Source organism: Colossoma macropomum, unplaced genomic scaffold, assembly GCF_904425465.1.
Source record: "Colossoma macropomum unplaced genomic scaffold, Colossoma_macropomum, whole genome shotgun sequence".
NCBI classification, from domain to species: Eukaryota; Metazoa; Chordata; class Actinopteri; order Characiformes; family Serrasalmidae; genus Colossoma; species Colossoma macropomum.
The window spans coordinates 30,891,690-30,917,876 of NW_023494801.1; the positions used below are offsets into that span (position 1 = coordinate 30,891,690).

At 38.3% G+C, this 26,187-nt stretch overlaps 1 protein-coding gene across 1 annotated transcript in view; it reads right to left on the reverse strand.

Moving 5' to 3' along the window:
• LOC118821615 (cohesin subunit SA-3) overlaps window positions 1-25,938 on the reverse strand; it is a 34,867-nt gene extending 8,929 nt beyond the window's left edge. Inside the window, exons 1-24 of the mRNA XM_036590315.1 lie at window positions 25,879-25,938; window positions 23,094-23,209; window positions 22,292-22,388; window positions 21,970-22,173; window positions 18,232-18,328; window positions 17,056-17,132; window positions 15,104-15,308; window positions 14,278-14,429; window positions 13,752-13,949; window positions 12,004-12,102; window positions 11,847-11,926; window positions 11,638-11,745; window positions 11,463-11,559; window positions 10,498-10,612; window positions 10,250-10,353; window positions 9,844-9,936; window positions 9,579-9,671; window positions 9,231-9,431; window positions 7,685-7,752; window positions 6,710-6,800; window positions 4,093-4,179; window positions 2,993-3,085; window positions 2,002-2,161; window positions 750-886 (exon numbers count right to left, since the gene is read on the reverse strand). Of these exons, the coding sequence (XP_036446208.1) occupies window positions 750-886; window positions 2,002-2,161; window positions 2,993-3,085; window positions 4,093-4,179; window positions 6,710-6,800; window positions 7,685-7,752; window positions 9,231-9,431; window positions 9,579-9,671; window positions 9,844-9,936; window positions 10,250-10,353; window positions 10,498-10,612; window positions 11,463-11,559; window positions 11,638-11,745; window positions 11,847-11,926; window positions 12,004-12,102; window positions 13,752-13,949; window positions 14,278-14,429; window positions 15,104-15,308; window positions 17,056-17,132; window positions 18,232-18,328; window positions 21,970-22,173; window positions 22,292-22,388; window positions 23,094-23,140 (2,703 nt within the window). The 5' untranslated portion in view covers window positions 23,141-23,209; window positions 25,879-25,938. The remainder of the gene's footprint in view (window positions 1-749; window positions 887-2,001; window positions 2,162-2,992; window positions 3,086-4,092; window positions 4,180-6,709; window positions 6,801-7,684; window positions 7,753-9,230; window positions 9,432-9,578; window positions 9,672-9,843; window positions 9,937-10,249; window positions 10,354-10,497; window positions 10,613-11,462; window positions 11,560-11,637; window positions 11,746-11,846; window positions 11,927-12,003; window positions 12,103-13,751; window positions 13,950-14,277; window positions 14,430-15,103; window positions 15,309-17,055; window positions 17,133-18,231; window positions 18,329-21,969; window positions 22,174-22,291; window positions 22,389-23,093; window positions 23,210-25,878) is intronic.
• Between the last annotated feature and the right edge of the window lie 249 nt (window positions 25,939-26,187).

Below are 26,187 nucleotides of genomic sequence, written 5' to 3' on the forward strand. Positions count from 1 at the left end.
ACTGCTGACCAAAAAGAACACAAAATCCCATCTTGCACATCTAGATGATGGCCAATACTTTTGGGCTGATATTCTGTGGAGTGATGAGTGAAAGAGTAAACTTGGAAGACATGGGTCCTGTTACACCTGGTGTAAAGCTAATACCGCATTCTGAATGAATTCTGCTTTCTATCAAAAAAATCCTGAAGGAGAATGTCCGCCCGTCATTTCATGACATTTCATGCTCAAATGCAGTTGGGTTATGCAGCAGGACAATGATCCGAAGCACACAAACAAGTCCACCTCTGAATGGCTCAAGATACAAAAATTAAGGTCTTGGAGTGGCCGAGTCAAAGTCCTGACTTGAATCCTATTGAGATGCTGCGGCAAGACCTTACATGGGCAGTTGGAAATCCCTCCAATGTAGCTGAATTAAAACAATTCTCCAAAGAAGATTGGGCCAAAATTCCTCTACAGCGATCTGATGTTTGATTGCAGTTGCTATTGCCAAGGGTGGCACAACCAGTTATTAGTTTCAGTGGGGCAATTACTTTTTTACATGGGTGACAGAGGTTTATTAATTTGTGTTTACTCATGTTGTCTTTATCTTATATTAAAATTATTTGGATGATCTGAAACATTTAAATGTGACAACTTAGTGAAAACAGAAGAAATACTTTTCCACAGCTCTGTATACAGGAGCAAAAAAAGAAAAAAACAATTCAGATGTTTTTTTTTTCTTAACTGTAACTTTGTGTGTGCTAACACACCTTGCTGTAGTATTTGAAGATGTCAGTAGCTGCCCTGAAGTTGAACACACCAAATATAATGAGTTTGCAGTATCCTGCCAGTTGGTTCCGTCTACGCCTAAGAGTACCTAACTTCATTATCTCCTCCTCATCCTCTTCTGCAGCAGATCACAGGCAAGAGTTAGAATGAAGGCACCGGAGCATTAGAAATGTGTTACCACAATCAGAAACAGATACAGCAGTCTGCGATAACTAAAAGCATTAAAAAAATAACATTAGGGGTGGGAATATCAAGGAATATCTAGGCAACTTATAATGATTTTATTTCAGCGTACCAAACTGTGTTCATAAAATGATTCTTGATGCATCTCTACTTCCGATTTCTATATCCTACACTATGATTTATTGCTGCATTAGTCATTAACAAGGTTAATTACAGCTTCACCTACTTTCCATTCTATTTTTATAACATGAATTGATTTCCTTAAAATCTATCATAAAAAATTCCATATTAAATACTATAATACTGATTAACATTTTTTGAAAATCATTTCACCTCTTGTTTAGATGATGCATACAAAAGCGTGCTAATAGTGGCCCCTGCTGGAGAAACAGACTGATACATGTACTTTACTAAAGTAAATGAGTGAGTCCCAAAGCCATGTCCAAGTATTTGCATGTTAAAAAAAATAAATAAAAAAAATAAAAAAAAAAAATAAAAAAATGTAAAGGTATCCTCTACTCAAAAGGTATTTTCCATCATTATAGTGGAGTTGCTCTGGAATTCCGCTACAGAATATCACATGATCGCCTACAGCTGAAACGATGACATTCATGAAATATTTATAGTTTCATAATTTTACAACTCATCTGCACACTTAAGCTGTACAGAAAATGCTGAGAATGTTCCTCAGGTGCCACATAGCACTTTAGTTCTTATTCAGTACAATTACGCACCTAAAGTTCTTACATAAGGTATATTTATTATGGTCTTTACTTCATATACTAAACCAATTTTGTGACCAATTTTTGACTACAAACGTGCAATCATTAGTGAGATTCTACCCTTTTTACCTCCTCCAAGCTGGACAGCACCAAATATTCCTAATTTAACATGTCTCTGGGTCTGCGTGAATTAATTTTTCTTACAGTACGAGAAAGTCTTTATAAAAATTCGATTATGACATTTTGTAAATTGGTGAATAAAATTTCCCCACCCCTACAAAACACACTGCAAGTATAATCACATTTGTTTTCATTTCTAAACACATACCTTCTGCATTATCATCAGGGTCTGTAAATATGTAGTCCAGCAGGAAGGATGCCATCTCAGCTTTCAGTGTCTCATCTGGAGAAAAACTCGCACTCTGAGGCTCTGCTCTCTCAGTCTGCTGCCCGAACACCACCAACACATCACACAAACACTCAAATGCCTGTGAGATCAAGAACGGGCATGAAATGAAAAGAAAAAAGTAAGGTAATTAAAATATAAGATTCTGAACTTCAAGTATGCATTAGGTACTGAAATGTTTCTTGGGTCTTTGTGAAAAAGTAGTCAGTGTGACTTAGTAACACAGACACTTTGTGTTGAGTTTCTGTGGCTCATTTCATCCAACCAATCCTGAAGTACATGGTAGTTAGAGGCTGTAGGCTGTTATTTAAAGCTTAGCTGAGCAGGTCAAACTACAGCAATCATTCAGGCACTCATCAGCAAAGCTATATTCTCAAGCCAATAAATGTGCATGGAACTCTAGACACATCATTCTACCCAGGTGTGTGAACACTGAAGCTGTGAACACAATATGAAGAAAATAATTAATGTAATTTTTGAATGTTGCAATGTCGATGAAAGGCAATGAATCAAAGGCTAAAGCCCTAGGGAACCTCAGTCCATAACTGTTTTAAAATTAGGTTAATGCTCATCTTGACACACAATATACAAGTACAAAGTACAAAGGAAGCTCTACAAATAACGTTTCAATATCTACATGTAGTTTGTCAGAATTTTTAACTCTTGATGTAAACTGAGTGGTCTTAATATTGCACAAAATTTACCAAATTTTACAGGGAGCACTGTCACTGTGGGTTACCTGGCTTTAGAGCTTCTGTCTGATTTACAAATCTGCATCAGTGGTCTGATATATGTAAGGGCTGACAATCCTGATCCTCTGTGCTTAAGCCATTGTGTACAGTTCGCCACTTCATATAGTTCTGTAAACAATGGTAATGTGAAAATAAAGGAAATGGGAAAGAAAATTACTCACTTGGTCTCTGATGTGACTCTGATCCAGAGGGAGGCAACTCTGACAAACAAGACAGAAGGAGCGAACCATTTTCTGTAGCTTCTTTAACTCAGCCTTAGAGAGAGAAACAAACATAATTACTTGACAGAACACATTTACTGCATTTTCTTCAGGTGAGCAGAATCTGAGAAACTGACTCTTTTCACATTACAAGTAAAGTACACATAAATTCTCCTCCCTTTTCCTTCAGAAAATTATCATGATGTATTTATTTTAGTGTAGCCTCAGCTGTTAAATGCACTAGTGACACCCAGTGGACAGAAACAGCATAATGTGCACACAACACGTTATGACGCAGCAAAACCAGTGATGGCAAAAGCACTGAAAACAGACAATCTGATTAATTTGATTACTCACAATTTGGAAAATTAGAAGTGTTGCTTGGAAACGTTACTCAAATGGGAATACTGAAGTATTAATGGCGAACACTAGCTTCAGGTCCATAAAAACTGTTTATTAAAGTTATATATAATAAACAGTTTTTGTGAGCAACATTCAATGTGAACTTATTTTTCTCAGTTTCCATTTGTCATTAAAGGTTCTGTCATGAAGTTATAAGGAAAACGAAACGCTTAGACCACTCAATTAGAAATAATTTGTTATAACAGCTGCTTAGCGGTGTGTAAAATATAATTTTTTGTAAGTAAACTATTGCTATCTTGGTAGAACTTTCAGAGAAATATTTTCAACACCAACTTTCCTTATAACTAATCTAAATTTGCATGGGGTCTATAGCCATGATTTTGTGGGTGAAATTAGAGATACTGTCCTCATTTACTTGTACTGTTAAAAATTTACTGTTCCCAACATCCGATACCCGCTGATAATGTGTGACGTAAGCTAAAGTTTCACTGCTGTACTAATAAAGAAATGCAATGAAGGAATAATGGCCCAAGGTAACTAATATAGCATAGCTAGCTAATTCATGAATGCATCCCTAGGTAAAATAAAAACCATTCGTTCAGGTTAAAAGAGCTCTTAAAAGAAATTTTAAGAACAACTTTTGAGATCTATGTACTTCTATTACAGAACTGTAAAGACAGAGTACACCAGTGACCTACCTTGTCTGTTTGAGCAGCTACATGTGAAATTTTCACTTTTCCCCAGAGCAGATGGAAAGCAGCGCACTTCAGTGCTGGGACCATTAACTATGAAACGTTCACACAGAGTCTTAACAACTTAAACAAATATACTCATGACAATAATGAATACATATTTCTTAGATCATAAATATTTACATATATAGAAAATCAAAGGAACATATGTAAAAACAAAAAAACAAAAAAAACAAACCACAACAAAAAAAAAAAAACTTGAGTTTCCAAAACTGGAGTTACTAAAAAATTGGAACTTCTGTGAAATCCTGCTGTGATTTTGAACCTGCTCCTACTTCATTCCTAAAGATGGTTTTTGATTGTGTTGAAAATGATGTCTTAACTATTGTTAACTGTTCTGTCAACAGGTGCTTTTCCAGATGCCTTTGAAACTGCCCTGGTGAAGCCCCAACTGAAAAAGAATAGCGTGGATCTTTCCATACTAAATAATTTTAGACCAATGTCGAATCTTCCTTTTTTAAGTGAAGTCTTAGAAAAAGTTACCTTCAAATAATTGAATGCATATCTAACATTAAACAAGTTACAAGAGAAGTTTCAATTAGGTTTTTATTCTAACCATAGCACTAAGACAGCACTGATTTGTGTTGTGAATGACCTCAGACTTAGCACTGATGCAAAAAACAACAAAAAAAAAACAAAACAAAACAAAATCAAAAATCTATTTTGGTCTTACTGGATCTTATTGGTGCAACTTTTGATACCACTGATCACAAGATTCTAATAAACTGCCTAGGTAGGCCTCTCAGTTTTAGAATGGTTTAAATCATATTCAAACCACAGACAATTCTTGGTTTCACTGGTCTTTGTACGTTACCTCTATGTGAATTCTATACATTTTCATAGCTATACTGATGACATGTAATTATACTTTATGATTCCTTCTAATGATCAAGAGTCTGTAGACAGGCTTACCAGTTCTGTGTCAGATGTTTCTCAGTGGATGTCACATAATTTCTTACAACTTAATAACAAAAAACAAGAACTACTTGGTATTAAAACTCAGAGAAAATTGCTTTATGAGCAGCTCTGTTCTTTACCTTCGCAAACCAACCCTGAAGTACAAAACCTGGGTGTAATCTTGAATTCTGAGCTGTTTTAACCTGCATGTAAACGCACTCGTGAAAGTAGCTTTTTATCATTTGAGAAATATTGCGAAAGTTCTGCCTTTTCCATCTCAGAGTAATGCAGAGAAACTTTTTAATGTATTTGTTACAAGCAGAATTGATTGCGGTAATGCTCTTCATACCGCACTTCCTAAAAAACAACAAAACACATACATCCTCTACTCAAGCAAAATGCAGCAGCACAAATCCTAACAAAAAACAAAAAAGAGATCATATCACTCCCATTTTGAAAGAACTGCACTGGCTATGTGTATCTTTCAGGCTAGATTTTAAAATTCCGCCTCACAAAATGTCTGTCTAGATTTAAGACGTGCTCTCAAATCTACAGATACTGGCCTTCTGCAAAATACAGAAAACATGGAGTGGCATCTTTCAGTTAGTATGCTTCTAAACTGTGGAACTCAGTAATAATAATAATAATAATAATAATAATAATAATACTTTTATTTATATAGCACTTTTCATGCCGGTGGCAGCTCAAAGTGCTTTACAGACAGGTGATAAAACAGTTATAGAAAAAATCATTAGTACTTAATTAGAATCAGAAGAAAATGAAGATTAAATTACAAGATAAACACCACGAGACATTCAGTTTTAGTTAAATGCTAATTTAAAGAGATACGTACCACCTTATATTAGACAGTCAAGCTCAGTTCACATGTTTAAGAAACTTTCTTTACCTTAGCATTCAATTAAAATACTATGTCTCTTTGGTATTTCTCTTTACCTTCATCTGTCATTGTCTTGTTAATTACTGTAAAACATTATCACCTGCCTGTACAGCACTTCGAGCTGCCACTGGTAGAAAAAGTGTTCTACAAATAAAGGTATCATCATCATCATCATCATCATCATCATCATCATCATTATTATAAACAACCATGCAAGACCTGGTAGGCCATCATCACTACCACCATCAGATAAATAGTACTTAAAGCTTTTGTCTGTGAGAGAGGGAAAAAAATAATAATCTACCCCCTCTTCTTCGTTTAGGTCTTAAAAAAAAAACAGTTCAAGAGAATATATAAAAAGCATAAAATTTGCAAATCAAACAGAAGATGCTGGTGTTCTCAGAGCAATGAAGTGGCCACTCCAGATTCCAGACCTCAGCATCACTAAGTGTTTGTGATTACTAGGATTGTGAGAAGCAGAAAATGCAACCAATTTCTAAGACTGAACCTTGAAAGTGTGGAAAAAGCAGCCTGCAGATTTCTTTGAAAAACTGAAAGCAAGGACAAAAGCTGTAATAAAAGCAGCACCCAAAATACTGAAAAAACTGATGTTATATTTAGCTGTTAAGAGTCCGGTGAATTGTCTATTAACGATTTGCTTTCTGCTTTTTTTCCCCTAATGCTGAAAAATGAATAATAACTTGTACTTAATTGGCTTTCTGACTGGAAATTAAATAAATGAAGGGTGCATTATTGTGTGTTTATTACCTCTTCGTCAATTTCCCTGTCAAATTCCACTCCAGCCTTCAGCAGTGACAAACACGGTTCAAATAGATTCAGTGCAGTTATATCTCTGGCTCTGACAAACACACACACACACACACACACACACAATCCAAATGTCCAGAAATATGCCAGGTTCACATGCATCCACAGCTATGGAGCTAAAAGGCAATTGATCATGTAAAATAAAACTTGGAGTGTCGGAGTGTCTGTTTAGGTGTGCTGGCACGCATCGCACTTAAGATTGTTGATCTGTATGTCAAAATGATAACTCAAAATCTCAACTTCAAGATAAAACCTGAAGACTTTGTAAACTACACATGTATAGAATGTGATACATATCCACTCTAGTGCCCAATCAATATATTGGTTGGCCCGTAATATCAGCTGATATTAGCAATCCATGATATTATCCCCACCAGACAATAATATTGCTGATACGTGCACCTTTTATGTCGTCACAGCATCACCTGTACTACAACTTATGATCTGCCTAGTGCAAAATAGACATTTGTGCCACTGAACAGCTCAATATAGGCTGAAGTGATGAATCTGAACACAACACTATGTTGTGCCTAACAAAAACATAAAATGCATCCAAACATTTTCATACCTAATATGCTTTAAGCTTTGTAAAACTCAAAGCATCACTGTTTGCAGCATGATAAGGCCTCACTGTGTTAGTAATTAACTTATAATGATGTACTGAACACTGTTAAATGAAAAAAAATATTATCCTTGTAACCAACTTGTAACTCATTCTCAAAGTCTTTCATTTTCTTTCGGATTTGCAGTGTAAATGTGCAAAATTCCTGGCTCTACCTAATGGTTTGTCATATATTGCTTTAAACCTGAAGAAATGTAAGACATATTTTAAAGTCTGATAATGATACTAGGCACAAGGTCACACATTAAAACACATGAGTGAATCAACATAGGAAGCTGCTTCAACATAAAAACCTGCTGAAGACCGCCAGCCTCTTCAGGGAAGTTGCAGCACTATACGCATCATCCTCATCCGCTGCACCCTAAGAAGAAGGAAAAAAAACAACAATAAAAATAAAACAGAAATGACACAGCCACAGTCCAGAACAAATGATCTTTCCTAAAGGCTTGTTCGTTTGATCAGGGTCAGATGTTACTTTTACAAACCCCTTCATTCAAGATTTAAAGCCAATCACACCAATGTTTAGAGTTATCAATAATTTCAGTGAGGGTACTATCAATTAACCTTGAGTATTCTGCATCAAATGTTTTTGAGACTGTGCTGGACATAACATGTATGGTGGGGCAATTACTACAGAGCAGTTTTCCTAAAACGACCAATATTGCAAGGATACTGTCCTCCAGAACACCATCTGACCAAGTTTTCACTGTGCACTGGACAAAGGTGCTCCAAATGTGTACTGAGGGGCTGCTGCTCACCCTAATCTACAGGCAGAGGAACAACTTTCAATATCTGCTTTCACTATGACACCATTTCAGATGCTTAAGAATATCTACTATATATAATTACTATTTACAATGAGTACTAAGAACCATGTTTGACAACTGAGGTAAATGCAAAATAAATGTAAACAGACCCAAACAATATACAGATATACCTGTAAGTCTGCACCTGTAAGAAAGCAGGAGTTTCTCTGGCTTGGCAAAAACAGTGCTGAATGTTGTGCCAAATTTCTCATCATTTGTGTCCCATACATCGCGATTACATCTCCAAGCATCAGACTTGGCCAGAGTTTGGTAAATATTAGTCATTCACGCTGTCAGTACAGCTTCGGACATCTCAGCTTTGTTGACGTGAAAGGGCGCAAAACCCTACTGCTGCACGATGCATGTGACCGACAAGAGGTGCCCTACAGGTGGGGCTAGTGGACATACAGGCCTGGCTCGCGGGCTGCTATGCTAAAAATAATATATATTATGATAAACCAAGACTAAAGGCTATCACTACCCCAAGAGACCAGTGGTTCCATTCATTTATCTCTCTAATGTACATCCCCCTCAGTAGCAACATGCACTAACATTAAATCAGAGTATAAGTGACAACACAGCAATAGATGAGGGATTACTGACAGAAGCCTGGCTTAGCCATTAAGGTAAAGTGCTAAGGTTAGCATGCTTTACACTATTTGTATGTTATCTGGTGTATTTGTTACATATCGGTAAAAACTAATAGCTTAGAAAAAATTCTGAATGGCATATCACCCACTACTACTGCCTTTTGACAAAATAGTGCCAGTATCGGAAGGTTGCACTGATAGGTTTCTGGTGCAACCCCACTTGAGTTACTGGTCAGAAACTTGCAGGCTCACTTTGTAGTCTCAGTAAATCATATCTGACCAACAAACATTCCACTTGTATATTCAATCCATACAATTTATAACAATCATTTTCTACTCTTCTGATCTACTTAGGTATTCTTAAAAGTAGATATATATATTTTTTTAAATTTTAACATAATATATACAGATTTGCACAGTAAGTTGTGAAGTGTGGAAGTCACCTGTAATATGTCTGAGAAGTGTGCAGTAAATTTCTCAAGCGTTGTGTCCAGCAGCTGGCTGACAGATATCTCAGCACGGGCAGAGAAGGTGTACTGATCAGAACACAATGCATACAGAACTTGTACACACGCCTCCAGCACATGCTCCTTGTGATGTTTTTCGACGACCTCACACACCTGAGCCAACAGCAGCTCTAAATACTGATGGAGATTAAGAGGCAGACAGGGACCACACCCTCATAATAGGCCAATTTGAAAATTCTAAACCACTTATTTAGCCAAGGTTATTAACCAAAACAGAATGTAAAAAAAATCCAAAAGAAAGTTCAAACCCAATTCACAAAGTACCTTCTCTAGGCGACCTGTACTGCCATAGGCTTCAAGGTCAAAATAAAGCGGTGCTTTCAGCAGACAGGTTACTTTTTCAACATCTGCAGAGTACTGAGAGAGAGAGAGAGAGAGAGAGAGAGAGAGAGAGAGAGAGAGAGAGAGAGAGAGAGAGAGAGAGAGAGAGAGAGAGAGAGTCAAGTGTAAAAGTCAGCATTTGAACATGATTTAAAGTATAGTTTTAAACCAGTGGCTGATTTCTGTCCCCCAATAAGATTAAATTTACCTTGGCAAGTAATTGTGGCAGCAGGGGTATAAAATGGTGGGTGATGCGTCTTCTCTCTTGAACTTGGAGCTTCCTGCTTTTAATTCCTAAATTCTAAAACCCACAGTATTTTGGATCAATCAGTATGACAACTTCTTGCATGCCATCCTTTAAAGGTACTTAGATATTTAATTTGGTTCTTTCTTCTTGTTTAGAGGAGAAGCACTTAGCTCTTAGCACATGGAGTCTGTTTAGAGTAAAACTCCAAAAAGAAGTTTCATTTATGAACCTTTACTTACAGGTATCAACATTACTTAAGACTCCGATGCGCTTGATGAGGGTGTATATGGCATTAGTAACGACTGCATTATGGACCAGCCACATATATCAAATACAAAATCCTCTCCCCTAATATCCACTCTTTTACCTTCTTCCCAAGTGCACGTGACCTAGGTGGTGTGGCTTCTGCCGCCTGTCTGACTGCACATATCATGAGTTCAATCAGAGCAGCCTCTTCATCATCCTCCAGACCTAACAAACCACACACTCACACACACACAAAATGACATCACAGGAGCCCATGAAACGGTTCGGACCTAACAAACATCAGCATTTGGCACCAAGAGAGCGAACAAGAGAGAGAGCACATCTGTTTTAGTCTGAAAGAAGACTCACCTTGCCCCTCTCCTCTCTCTTGCAGCAAGAGTGATGTCATCGTCTCCCAGTCTCTCAGCTCTGTGCCTGCCACAGCCCAAAGGCTGTCCACCAGGTATGCAGCATGCTCATGATACTGACACATGCAATGAGATCACATTTACAGAATTTACTCCAGCAAGTCAAAGGTTGTTTCAAATATATATATATATATATATATATAGAAGAGTTTCAAATATAAATTTTAAGCTGATTAGTACATTTTCTTTTTACATGTAGCAGAATTTTTGTTAATGTTTCAACAAAAAAAATCTGCATTAGCTACATAGCACAACGGTCATTGTTACAGTTGGTAGTGTCCAAACTGATACTGGCTCTACCATGGCCTCTTTTCCACAGTAGAGCCAAAGGATTCCCATGGTAGTACCATTTCATATAGACTCGCTTCATGTTTTGTTTTTTTTTTTTCCCCATCTGATGTGCACGCAAGATCAGGACCAGGAAATACTGAAAAAAATATGAACACAGTGGCTCAGCAAATCAGTCAGAATCGAACCTATACTGTGGTATGTGGCACTGTTGGCACCTGTAGCCTGCTAGATATGCCAGTGCCAGGTCAGCTAGCAAGTTACAGATCTAAACACCATGAAACAGGTTTAATTTCTGCTTTCTGTCCCTCCAGCACAAGTCGCTCAACTTTGCTCTCTCAGATTGCGTCACTATCATGTAACCCTGTGTCACTAAAATATCTTCGAAACGGGACGTGCGCAATATAGCGCGAAAGCCCTGTTTCGGCGTGCAGACTGCAGGTCACTTAGAAATGATGCGTTTATAAGCAGAGCAGTTGGTTTCCTGGTACGTTAAATCTGCAAAGAGAGACTGTGAAACACTTAACAGTTGCGAAGATGAAGTCGCTTCTTTTTCGTCCACATCGCGATGCATCTAAGAATCAATTTTTTCCCCACACCCCTAGTGTATAATGTTACCTTGCTTTGAATAAAGAAGGATGTAAGCAGGCTGAGGAAAGTGACATTGCGTTTTTCTTGTTCCACTCCTGGTAAGGGTCCCACCTCTGTACACAGCCTGCACATACATGCACATACAGTTGATTATGACTGTAGGTTTGAATTGTATCTATGATGGTGTTGAAGATAAACTCACATATGATAAAGGAACTCTCCAGCTACAGAGGCCAGTCCTCTGTGTGCAGCAAACACCAGCGGATATACACGATTGCACTCCTCATCAGTCAGAACATCCTCCATTTTCCTACACATGAACGCACAAAGTTCCAATGTAGTATATGCTATAGGCTAGGATTACCCTTCTTAACTAGCATGCGTGCACAATTCATGACAACAAATACTTACTGTTTGATGAGCAGCAACAGTCTGACAGTCTCCTCAGCCACATCAGAATCTTTGTCCAGCACCATGTTCAACAATCTCTCCTTTAAAATACAGATCTTGAGTTAAAACAAATACAAGCACACAGAAAAAGAAAACAGGCTCCCACACTCCAATTCACCTTAAAGCGGCTGGTGAAGAGCTCCAGACGTCCAATAAAGTCTTGCTCCTCATACAGCTTCTGCAGGGACAACACAGACTGCATGCGAACGCTGGCTTGCTGTGGGAACCAAAACACGAGCACACAAAATAAAATGTTAGTGGCACCATTTTTGAAAAGAACATTCATGGGCGTACATGTGCGACTGAAGCACACATCCTGTTTCTCTATTTGATAGTGACTGGTCATTTGACTTCATTTAATCTTAGCTTGTACTCCAAGTGAAATGCAGTGGGCATGCTTTGCTGCCTACAGAAGTGTACTTATTAGGGGGTGCTTGTCTGGAAGCATATCTGTAGCAAATGAATGAATTCAAATGAAAGTGTAATACGTAAAATGGAAATGTGAATTGTAGAGGGGCCCCTAGATGAATTCAGCTGAAAAATGACAGTACCAACACAGTACAGCAGTTACTGCCAACATAGCCACTAAGTCAGGACAATTACAAGTAAATAATTACATTTTTCGTAACAGATCAGGTGGAACACACACTGTTTTCTCTGGTAACATTTGTCTGTGGCTGCCAGCCTTGCCAAAATCTTTGGCAAGCTTATCTACACACTTTATGGCTAAAGTAACATGACTGTCGCTAACGGCGTACACTTTTCTGTGGCTGCGGCAACGTGCTTAAACTTCTCACTCACTTCCCAAACCAAACCCGCTAATTTAGGCTGTTATGTTGCTGAGTGAAGCAGTGGAGACTGGCAAACAGTTGAGGACATAATTTGTAGACTCCCTCATAACAAAGGGACTTGGAAGTGTTCTACCAGAAGGTCCAAAGTGTAAAATACTCTAAACAATTCTACCAGCTTCTAACATCCTAACATCACTAAACAAAATAACTAAAACATCACCCAACAAATGCCTTAGTTGAGAGTGCAAATGCACATAAGGTAAATTATATTTTAACTGTGATTTTGACACCATTCTTGCATAATCACATGAAGCACAAACATGCAGCTCTGTAAACACATTTTAACTTAAATAAAGCTACTTTCAAGGTGTCTAAATCTCTATGTAAATGAACTGACAATACTAGCGTACCAAATGGCCAATTACAATAGTAAAAACCTTAATTTGAATTTTCATGTGGAGTACTACATTGCAAATAAGAGTAGGAAGAACGCATGGCCACTTCACATTCATAGTCACTCATAGTTGACTGTGTAGTTTTTATCATTTGTGTGTTAGAAATAAAGAGCCTGGATGGTGGATGAGGACGATGAGTGAATTGAAATGATTCACAAACTAGTAGTCATGATTATCTGTATTTATCTGGGGTGCCAAGTTCAGTATATAATGGCAGACATGACTCCTTCAAGCAGCTTGTTCTTCGTGCACCGTAACTTACCACAACAGTGTCAATGCAAGGAAAAAAGCTGCTGCAGATTTGAGAGCCATCCATATACACTTAGGTAATCAATCCACCTTCACAGTTGGAGCTAAGCGTAGGCTTACATGTAAACGAGTGACTCCAAGTATACAGACAAAACGTGTACAGTGTACAGCGATGAGATACGATGGTTCTGTAGAGTGTCCCGAATGCAACGACTGCTAAGATTCCTTTTCGGTTAAAATACTGCCCAGAGAGAGAGGTGCCTTTGAAGGCAGTGACTAGTTAGGCAGCTGCCTCCAGAATGGACCGCACTAACAGTGTGTGCATCTGACAGAAAGACTGTGTGCGCGCATGTGTGTGTGTGTAAGAAAACCTTGTCATGTAACATCCAGCCCAGGTACTTGAGGTATCCATCATTAAGGAAGGCAGCAGGATATTCTTTCAGCCACTCTCTCATCTCTGCCATACAGATGGCACGAATCTCTGGAACTTTGTCTCTATAGCGATGCACAAACACTCCCTTAAAGATTGCATTTGTCAGAGAACGCAGCTCTTCCTGATGCTCCAGAAGCTGCACACAGAACATACGAAAAATAATATTATTTAACAGCTTGTGTTTTATCATAGCTTCCTACAGTAAAATGTGAAAAGGAGCTGATATTATGCCTACATGTGCCTGATGACCACAGCAGATCAAGGGGGAAAAAATAAATAAATAAATAAATAATCACACACCAAATATTTATGGCATTGGTGCCTCATAATATATCACAGTAAAAACTTAATCCAATTTACAAAGCTCCTGTTACATTTTTATTTAACAAAGGTTTCGTTTCATTTTATTCGATCAAAAGAGTGACCACTCTTTTGTACACTGCCTTACTATTTTATTATATAACCTCATTGCATGAATTCTGCAGCTCCTCCAGCCTCTCTGGGGCCCTTTGTTGAGCACTCTTGCTTTTCTCCAGCTGAAAACGTCTCTGCGTCACCTCTATCTGTCCATACACCACTGCAGCCACCTCTACTACAGCGGACATCAGATGCATTGCTACACAGACACACAAAAAACATACAACAAAAAACAAAGCAGCTATTTCAGGTATAGCGACCACTGAACACTACCAAAGTACACTGAAGTATAAATAATCAGTGCCCTATTAGTGTTCAACATGAAGTCATTGTTCTAAACAGAGTTTATAATGTCTTAAACATACTGCTTTTGAAGTCATTCATCAAATATAAATAAGCAGATCTTCTTTGAAGGAAGATAATTTAATTTAACATTTTAAATAAAAAAACTGTAAATATGAGCTATATATTCTTAAGTCATGTCATAAAATATTATGCTTCAAACAATACATATTAGGAGTGCAACGATTAATCGGCTTAGTCGACGACAAAATTAGTTGGCAACTAATTTATTAGCCGATTAGTTGGTGACGTCATCACACGTTTCTTGCTTACTAGAGAGTTAACAAAAGCGCGACAGCAGCCTCAAAAACAAAGTGTGGGAAGCATTTCATGCTTAACTCCGAAAAAAAAGGTTGTCAGTTGTGCTATTTGTAAAGCCGACCTTAGCCGGTATGGGCTCACATCGTCCATGCTGAAGCATCTGAAGAGGAAACACGTTGGCTCACTGGATGAAGATGGTTTACCTCGGTAAGACAGTTTTGTAACATTTGAATAAAAAATAAATAAATAAAATTATTTTAAAAATCTTACCAATGAGTGTGCTGGTGTGTCTGAAAGCTCGGACCTGTGAATCTGCCAGACCAGTGAGGAACGCAACCAAAGCAGAAAACAGAAATTCATCGTACAAGAGGCTGTTCTGGCAGCGCTGCACCAACAAAGACACAAATTCACACAACCCTTCACGAAACCGCCGACCCAGTGAACCGCCTGCCACCACAGGGTAACTTCCAGAGTCCTGCAGGTGAGAAAACACATCACTTCTTATCTCTTCCATTAAGAAGCCAATACATAACATAACAAAGCAAGAACAAAATAGTCAAACTTTGGACTGTAACTGGAAGCAACAGTAAGGTTATTCTCTATCCTTTCTTCTCTGCCTTATGTGTAACACATTTAACAACTTGTGTTTGTACTCATTCAGAATCACCACCTAAGGGCAACTAACTATAAACCAAACAACATCCATTTTTATTATTAAATGAAAACACTAATAAAATGAGAGAAAGTTATGTTTATACTTTCACCGCAAGCATAACCAAAATAAAGAAAATACAGCGGTGAATACATAGCACTGGGCTTCATGTGTGTGGGAAGTGAAAACAAGTAACTAGCGCTGCATGCTGTTTGCTATGGGTTTTTTTTTTAATGACGTTTTAAAACCCAATACTTTACACAGTCACTTGGAGACTGAACACAGCGAATATTTCCCTAAACCTGTCGAATTGAGGCAGAACTCAAAGCCGCAAAAAGAATAGTTTGCAGCTTTTCTCTCTAGCCTGACATCCAGCACTCGGTAGCTGCTAAACAAGATCAGCCAACGCTAGGGCGAGTCAGAAAAAGACAATCTGATTGGTTAAGTCTTGTGGCCTCTGGATGCTTTTATTGTCCTTTGTGTGGGCCCTCAACTGCAAAAGGTCAGAATCCCCTGATGCAGAGAAAGGACTGTAAGTCCACCTAACCCCAAGACTAAAACCAAATTCAAATGAGGTAGAGACCTGACTCAAGTACTACAACTCTACTCAAACAAGCAGATAAAAGTGGCACAAATCTGATTTTCTCACCAAATTCAATTTTTTTGTTTGGCCGTTCATGTTATCTTTTAAATGTGACCTGTATTCGACATAAGTCTGAACAGATCACGCTCCTAAACCGACCCACATGCTTAAAAGAACAGTGCTTCACATGGCGTGCTCGTCCAGAGGTAAACATGGAGCGATTACGAAGTTCCAATTGTTGACAGCTGGGCTCATCACCCAGAATGTGTTCGAGTTCACCGTACAAAGGGCACGTTATCCAGCCTCGGCCACTTCTTTGGTTTGTGTCCTCGGATTCTTTTAAGCTTTTTTTGACGCTGCAGCCTTGGTCTCCTCTGGCCATGTTCGGCCGTTTTGTTCGAAATCTCTTCGAACATGGAGCGGTTGTGATAAGTCTCTTCTAATTTTTTGGTACAGAAACATCAGCCTAAATGTTTATGAGTCTCAGCAGCACATATGACGAATGTTGAGTTGGACTGACGTAAAAGTCACATGAATTCCAATCTGGCTGTTCAGACTGAGTCACATTGCCGCAGATCAAATTTGTATCAGATTTCAGTACCACATATGAAAGCGTCTCAAATCGGAATTGAAAATCAGATTCAATGCGTTTTTGCTATTCACACTGACACACAAATGAAAAGATTCGGATTTGGGCCACTTTTACCTGCTGTGTGAACAAAGCCTAAGTGTGTCCAGGAGAAATCTGGAATCAAACTGCCAATCGAAATGGTTTTAAACAATGTGCTTAGGAACCTAACACTTTTGCACAGTATGGTACATACTACTTTGTTTATGTAGGCAGTGAAGCTTGCCAAGTTGTTAACTTGCTGTCTTGCTGGAGGAGAGAGATATTCTTACCTGCAGCATTAAGATTTCTGTTTGTTACCTTCACTAACAACAACATTCATACCCATAATCAATGTAGAGATCCTCAGCTCTACTCACCTCATTAAACTCTTTAGTCAGGTGACCAATGATGTCAGCATTTTGCATCGTAGCAAACATCTCCCTTGTCACCAAACCTAAAATAGAACAGCATTTTCATTTTTAATGACCAAATTAAAAAAACAAAAAGACAAAATTGTACAAAAAATGCAAAACAAAAAGGTGTGATATCGGGGCGATGGTGGTAACTTTAAGGTCGGTGTTATCATTTTTCCCCTTCACAAGTCACAGACAACCTTAAGCCTGTTATAATTAACAGAAAAGGATGTGTTGGGAAGTCTGTTATGTATGTTATGTCTGTTATGTATGTGATTCTGGCACAATAAAACAAAATTAATCTCACACATTATTTCAGTATATCAATATCAGTATTGGTACTAATACTGGCACCCTAACCCAGTATTGGCATCGGCAATGGGAACAACACTGACCAATACTACAAAGCAATTTCTGACGCGAGCCAGTAGACTGAACACGTTGGCAGTGTGGGTTGACAAGCAGCAGTAAAAATACTCAGGGCAAAATCTGTAATTCCAGGATGTGGAAAGGCAGACGTAGTGGGTGATATACCATTGGGAATATTGGTATGGTTGTCACACATACACCATATAATGGAACACACCAACAGTTAAAAACACGCTAACCTTACCTAAATGGCTGAGCTAGGCTTCTTTCAGTAATCGCTCAGTGCAGTCAGCTACAGTCTGAGTTAATGTAATCCAGGTTGTTATTGAGGGAGCAAACATTAAAGATAGGTATGGAACGAACCACCAGCCCGCCATCCACGCTTGTGCGTCCACTAGCCCCGTCTGCAGTCAACCTCCGTCAGTCAGTTGCATCACAGATCAGTTTTCTCAATACATTGTTTCATTTCGTTTTATTTCATTTATCTATATGTTGTTTATTTCTCTTTTTAACTACTTTGCACAATAAAAATATTCTGTATTTACTTTAGTTGCTAAATTTGCCTCTTATTGCTAATTGCATTATAATAAATAGTAAGGTAGGGTAAATAGGTTAAACAGAGTTAGTGTTGATATATGTACTCTGTATCAGCCAAGGTATCTGTATTGGAAGGGAAAAAGTGGTATCAGTGCATCTAATTACTGAATTTACAATTAACAGAAAATACACAGGGGCCCAGTTCAGAATCTCAGTAAAAAGTTTAAGACCTACCTTTGCAGCCACAGCACTGAACTACAAAATTAAAGAGTTCACGAAGTCCCTCCTCCCGGTCCTGCTTATAATCATCAAGCCAATCATCAACCACTGTCTGGAACAGACAGTAATAAACTATTAACCATTTTTTCCATTTGAATATCTGCCTTTTCAAATGGCAGACTGTGTTTTCATCTCCTACTCACCCAACGTTACAGATACGTGCTTCTTTGTCACTGGTTTATCAATTTCAGTTTAACCACTAAGATCGCTGATGCTCGTAAACAATGAGCTGAAATCAAAACACGGATCTTCACTATTACATTAAGGCTTAAAAACGACAGACAAGCCTCAAAATAAACAATTTAAGGAACAACATGAGGGCAAATCAGAGTCTGTAAAGCGTTAGATGTTAAAACAGGCAGATTATGCTCACTGTACGGCACTGAAAGTGCTTCTTGATAAGAAGGAAAGCAAGCTCTACTAATGAATTCCCTCGTTTGATCAAAAAATGCATTTCCATCAGCAGTAAACTGAATCCGGGTTTGTTTGGAAGCGGACTGAGAAAAGGTGACTGGTCTTCACCAGTCAAGGAAAGCACCCTGAGGAGCTTCTTTAACTCTGGCGAACACCCGTGTCTGCGTTGCCTCGTAGGTGTAAGTAGCCTGCTGTGTTTTTATTTATACATCTGTATTAATATTTATACTGCTAGTATATTTGATGTTTGATTCTTAGATTTTTTATTTATTAATTTTATCTTTTTCACAATTATATTTTCACGACTTACTGACCTAGTCCAAACTACTGCGTCATGTACATACTACATGCATGGGGCTGCAGACCACTGGAGGGTGCTTCACGCTCCACTGGTGGTCCCCCCCCACAGGTTGAGAAATTGTGATCTGAGAACTTTTAAGTCATATCCCATTCTGCTTGCGTTGCTTAGGTGTGGGCCAAGCCTAAAACAGGCAAATTTGCCTTTGCAATTACAGGCCCATAAAGAATAGTGTACGGGGATTTAAGCAGCCTCAGTTCTTACGCAATTATGTAGGCTTATTATTTGGCCAAGCTTTCAATTACTTGCATTACTGTTTCCTGCTTTCTGATTGCATTTGCTTTTTAACGAGTGCTTCCTTTCATTACCTGAATCACCTAGAGATTCTACAGAGTTTGGTGCTGCAGGTTTACTGTAACTATTGATATTACACTTGGAGTAGTTAGAAGTTCAATTTCATCTGGTCAGTGTAATTCAGAGAAAAAGCAAGTGTCATAAACAGGCACTTCAACTATTTTGTATACATGGTGTACATTGCTGTTGTGGAAACAAAACCTTATATCTCCAGAGTCATAATTTTACAGGAGAAGGGGGAGAAAAAAAAAAAGCGCCACTTTCTTTACTTTTAATGTTAGTCAATGTAACCAGATTTTTTTGCAAGTCATTGTGGGCCGTTTCTTCTGGTTCTTTCATCATGAAATTTACACACACAATGTAAAGTAGTGATTCCCAAACTTTTTACAGTCCAGCACCCCTTCAGACATTAAACCACCCGCTGCGTATCCCCTCTCACTGCTTATACATACAAGCGTACAGATTTCCATGATGCATAGGTAAGACATTTAACCTTATAAAATCAGTACCCCTTAAAATATCAAACACATTTATGACAATGACACTTCACATCAGATTTACTAAATAATACTGAAAAATAATAATATTTACAAGTGAAGACACATGCAATTGTAAGACAGCATGTGGCTGTAAAATGAACAGTGAATAACAAAATGTTTACTAACATGTCCAACAGGTTACACAGTAACATCATCTGTTTAGGCTGAAAATAACCCAAAATAACCACTACAGCCTCTACAAACTTTAATGTGTTAAAATATAAACCTTTACAGTTGTACAGGTTGTGCACTTTTTTGACACTCCCTTAAACAGTAACACATCAGTGTTTTGTTGTTCGGGCCTTTCTGTTCAGCAAAATCTACAGAAGAATATTTGTAAAATATATTTGGTTGTAGTTCGTCTTCTGTATTCCCAAGAAGGATAAAATATAGGTTTGGTCATTTTTGCATGTTTGTTTCACAAGAAACTGAAGAGAGAAATCTGAATATCCAGTGAATGTCCAATATGTGCTCATTTAGTTTCAACACACCTTCAGCTTCAACACACAACCCAAATGATAACAGCAAAGCACTAATCACAGCAGCTACAAACAGGTGTCTCACCACAACCATGTCTGTGAAAGTTAAACTAACTTGCAAACACAACTAACCAGGATCATACCAGCCTTAACAACAGCTGATACGCTCGAATTAATTTTTCTGATGGATTACTTAAATTAACTGTAATAGTTTAACAATGCGTGACATGTAGAGGCAACCGGAGTGAAATGCCTTCTCTAAGACAGCTTTAAAACACGATTAATATTGAATAAAGAGCAAAATAAGAATTGAAGCAGAGGTTTGTCATGTGCTGCATGTTATAAATATTCCACTCACTCATCACTCATGCATACAAGCTGTCCACCCCTCAGTTTGGGAGCCACTAACTTAAAGCAACACTATGTAGGATTTGAGGATTTGCAGACCTCTCTGGTGAAAATATACAATTGCACGCAACGTATGGAAGAACATTTTGTCGGTTGTGCTTCGGATCCCCGCAAGCGGATCAATCTGACTTCTGCCAGTGCGTTGAAAGAATATTCGAAGACAACTCAGTCAATACTTTATGAAGGATGTGTCTTCTGAGGATGAGTGAATTATCCACTATTGTCATTCACTATTAGGGGTGGGAATCTCTAGGCACCTCACGATTTGATCATGATTCAGAGGGCTGCAAAGTGATTCTAGAACGATTATCGATGCATCTTGCTGCATGTTTTTCTATACATGTATGTTCTATAAAGGATTTCTTTTTTCTTACTCTGTGACGACTTCTAAGCAAAAAATTTGTAATGATCCATAATTAATTTACTGCCATTATCATTAATTAATAAAACAAACAAAAACAATGTGGCTAGTCAACTGGAAGGCTCTCATTCACCGCTCTTGTTTGAAGCACGAGATGCTAGCTGCTCATCTTTGTTAAAATGCGCAGTTACGGTGACATAACATTCTGTAGCAACGGACGTCCACGCATGACATGTTACAACTATCCTACCCGTTCTCTTCAGAGATTCCATAACTTTAGTTTTGCCTCTTGCGTCTTTATGTGCGTGCCACAGACTGTCTGTGCACTGCACTTCCTCCTTTCGCGTTCCGTGAATGTTACGTTATTTAAAATTTTAAAAATAGATTTTTGACATTTGTGAATTGATTCAGAATCGTCCACGCCGCATCACCATGCATCTAAGAATCGAATCCCCACCCCACCCCTAAATATTATAATGTTGATTTTGCACTTGAGACCTAATCATTGAGTCGGACCTACTTTTTAAGCCTGGGTGTGTGACATTAATACTTGAAGACGAATGACTCCTTCCAAATCCATCCCCATAGCTTTGACTTTTAAATGATTGTTTTAAGCCTTACATGGTGACTTGTAGCCACGCACGCACACCATAATTCACTGTGCTCTGTTTTCTCCATATTCAGTAATGCTACTTTTTTCCTTTTCAACAAAAAAAAAAAATATTACACAGTGCTGCTTTCACACCTTAATTCAGTGAACTTCAAAAGAATGTAGAGGAGCTAAAGAAATTTTTCACAACAGCTCATAATACATCATGATTTTCCTTTTCTCTGTCTTACCACTATTGCGCTGCGGCCAGAAATCACAGCCTCATACATGTGCCTTACAGTAGACTGGTTCCTTTCGCTTTCACTCCTCTTCCCTCTATATTTCTTTCCTGTTTCAGCTGCAGGCGTGGGAGGGGCTCCAGATGTGCCAGGCTCGGTAGTACTGGAGCTGGTGGTGGAATGAATCACTGTTCTCTGACGAAGTCTTTTGGGAGACTGTGGAGAAGAGGGTATCAAATTTCAAACAAGCTTAGTTGCAAATGTGCCTAGCACAAGTATATGGTAAGTCTACACTGTCTGCCTGTACTGCGTGAGAGAGCAAACCAGCACACACTGCTGTTTCCAATGCTGTGTCCAATTTTCTCTTTGTGACCCTCAGGTAGAGCTTGAAGTCAGTGTCTGAGACATCATCCAGTTCCTCAGGACTACTACTGCCACATAACAGAGAAACACATCCAGCTTGTGAAACCAATTGCAATCTATTTTCCTGTGCTATTGTGGTTGTGCAGGAAAACCTATGGGAACTGCTATGCTTTTCAGTATTTTTGCCAAATTAAAACTCTCAAACGGTGGTGACACTGATTGTTTATACCTTCCAGTCCCACCTTTTAATTGCAAGAAATGCTTAACTCAGATCCTCCTCATTGTTAATAGATGCAAAAATTAGCAGAGAAGAATCCTTTATGTTCAATTACAAAACTAATCAGACGTTGGCTTCTAGTTTATCAGAAACATAATAATTGAGGTGGTTCACTCCTAAATGCTGTATATTCATTTATAACAATTGTAAAGACAATCAGTTTTTGAACAATACTGAAGTATAACTAAAACTATTTTACTTTGTCAATAAAAAAAGTATTAATCATAATACAGCACTGATATTTACTGTATGTGTACAGCCCACACCCAACAATGTATATTATGAAAAAAAGCTGAACATGGTGTACTCTGCATTTTTGAACTAAACATTTGACAAAAAACTTGAGGTAGTATGGTAGTCTGTACAGACATCATGTCCTTTTCAAATTTCCTAGTTTCAAAAAATATAAAGGTTATACTGAAGGGGCTGGCTAACATGGTCATAATTAGCTCCGGGTGTGGAAGATATGTGAGGAAAATGTTAAAAACAGATTTACCTTTCCGGGTCAGACTCTCCTTGTTCCATGCTTTTCCCTTTGCCCATGAAAAACTGATAGACACAGTGGGTAGAGCTGCTTTAGCCAAATCAGGCAATGATCATACAACTTGGGCACTGTAAATGAGCAATGTGAATAATCAACAATTGATTATATATGTGGCTTGTACACCGATCAGGCATAACATTATGACCAGCTCCTTGTTTTTACGCTGTCCATTTTATCAGCTCCACGTACTATATAGCTGCACTTTGTAGTTCTACAATTACAGACTGTATTCCATCTGTTTCTCTGCATACTTAGTTAGCTCCCGTTTACCCTGTTCTTCAGTGGTCAGGACCCCCATGGACCCTCACAGAGCAGGTACTATTTGGGTGGTTGATCATTCTCAGCACTGCAGTAACACTGACGTGGTGGTGGTATGTTAGTGTGTGTTGTGCTGGTACGAGAGAATCAGACACAGCAGTGCTGCTGGAGTTTTAAAACACTGTCCACTCACTGTCCACTCTATTAGACACTTCTACCTTGTCAGTCCACCTTGTAGATGTGAAGTCAGAGATGATAGCTCATCTGCTGCTGCACAGTTTGTGTTGGTCATCCTCTAGTCCTTCATCAGTGGTCACAGGACGCTGTTGGCTGGATATTTTTGGTTGGTGGACTATTCAGTCCAGCAGTGACACTGAGGTGTTTAAAAGCTCCAGCAGCACTGCTGTGTCTGATCCAGTCAGACCAGCGCAACACCCACTAACACACCACCACCACATCAGTGTTACTGCAGTGCTGAGAATGATCCACCACCAAAATAGCACCTGGTCTGTAAGGGTGCATGGGGGTCCTGAGCACTGAAGAACAGGGTAAAAGGGGGCTAACAAAGTATGCAGAGAAACAGATGGACTACAGTATGTAATTGTAGAACTACAAAGAGAAAATAAAAAACTTGAAACGTTTTACAGTTAATTATCAACTTTTCTAGCTTTCCTAATGTAAAGTAATGAATCCCCTGAGTCCTCTTATCAACACTTGTCTCTGACTGTAAATAAGCTTAAGCCAAAACCTAAAGACTAAATGTTGAATAACATGATTTTAGGATTGAAAAATTACTTTTAACAACAGTAGTGAAGGATCATTCCCCACACAAAACATCCCCCAATAACAAACAATAAAAACATCCAACGTTACATGGTATTGGTAACTGGCAGTTTGTAGAAAGTTGGTTTATACTAGACATAAACTAGATTTTAAAATCTTCAAATTCTCTCAGAATAAACAGAGAAAAGATGAAACCTACATTTTCTCACTACTGAGAAGAGAACCAACAATAACCAAATATTTCATTGTTGAATTTCACTGAACTTAATGGTTCAGAAACAGAGAACACCAATGCTTTGTTGTATTTACCATGGATTTAGCTAAAAAAATATGAAAGAGTAGTTTGCTTTAAGCCTAATACAATCCCAGTTTTCAAACTATCCACACTTTACTTAATTTTAAGAGATATTTTACTGCCCTAACGCTACTGTCCCAAGCCTGATATACTTAAGAAATAAAACAAGAAAGGCCTCTTCTAAGCTTGCTGATACCCAAACTGTCCACTAGTTGAATTTAAATGAATATTTGTAAAACAAATAACACTTTTTCATTTGGTTTTTGACATTGTAAACAAAATGTTTGCCATATTTCATCTGTTGCACATCATCCATCTATTTAGGTACCTTTCTATTACTGACTGTCCTCAATTCTACAATAGCTGGAAACTGCAATGGCTTGTTCTGTTTAGTGTAGCCTATAAAAATAAAATGTTTCATATTTTCATTTTAATTCAAAAGGTTATCAAATGTGTATGACATTGCAGTTCTTGTTGCTTGCAGTTTCTTTTTGCCTTGGGATCATGGGCCCCATCATATTTAACGCTTACATTAGAATACAAAAAATAAATTAATAAAACGTGTTATGGGAGTGAGATAAATACAAATCCAATAACTTTTGCATTTAAATTTAACTGTGGTTTTCTTTGTCCAGGCGTTCCTCGTGTGACGTGTGACAGGGAGGCTAAAGAATACATTAAAAGCATTAAGTGTTTCGTAGTAGTGACAAAAAAGACCGACAGGGCCATCTAGCGACAACTTAAAACCGCCTGCAAATTATCGAAGGCCAAGTGTCAGCGGTTAACGTACCCAGCAGTTTATTACTGAGGCCACGCTGATTTCAATGCAATATTTAGCTACTATTATGTTCTAAATATTACGGAAGCTTTCGTGAAAATTGCTTTTAGGGTTTTGCCACCCAAAAACAGCTAAAATATGCCCTTTTCATTACCAAACTTCTCAGGAAACGAAGCTTGAATTATGCTGCTAGCGACCAAACGCTAACTCTATAGACTGACGTTAGCGAGCGGACATATTTCGATCGTTGCAAAAGCTCTAAAGGCTACAGATAAAACACAACGTTGCTTGAATTTACAGTCAAATTACCTGTGTACTAAGCTTTAGCCGTTCAGCGCACCTAACAAATTCAAACCACAGGGTGGCAACAGTTCAGCGTCCTAACCTGCCAATTAACGTTAAGTTAATGGACTTCAGAAATTCCCTAACACCGTTTACCAGGTAACGTTAGAAAACCGTTTATAAGAAACGGCAAAACTGGAAAACCATAACAGAGCGACCGCGTCAGCTAGCAGCTAGTTAGCTAAGTCACACTATTACTACAGTTTCTTAGTTGCTATCAATTTTATTAACATCATGCTGGGTAATTTACCTCACAGACAATCAGAAAATGAGCTACCTACACTTTAGCAACCGCTTTGGTGGTCACCTCTGCCCAGTTCTCCTTGCTAGCTGAGCCACCTGGTCCGCTTTTAACTTTTAAGCGCGAAAAAATTTGCAGTTGAGGTTTCTGATTGGAGAAAGGACCAAACACGCGTGGAATAGGATTGGTTTAGAACACACGTGCGAATCGATGATTGGTCTGTTTGTATGTTTCTACCCAGCAACAGAACCAGAGAAGATTGTGATTGGCTCTTTAAAGTGGGACACTGGCATAGCACGATTTTATTAAAATAAAAATAAAAACATTAAAATAAAATAAAATAAGTTAA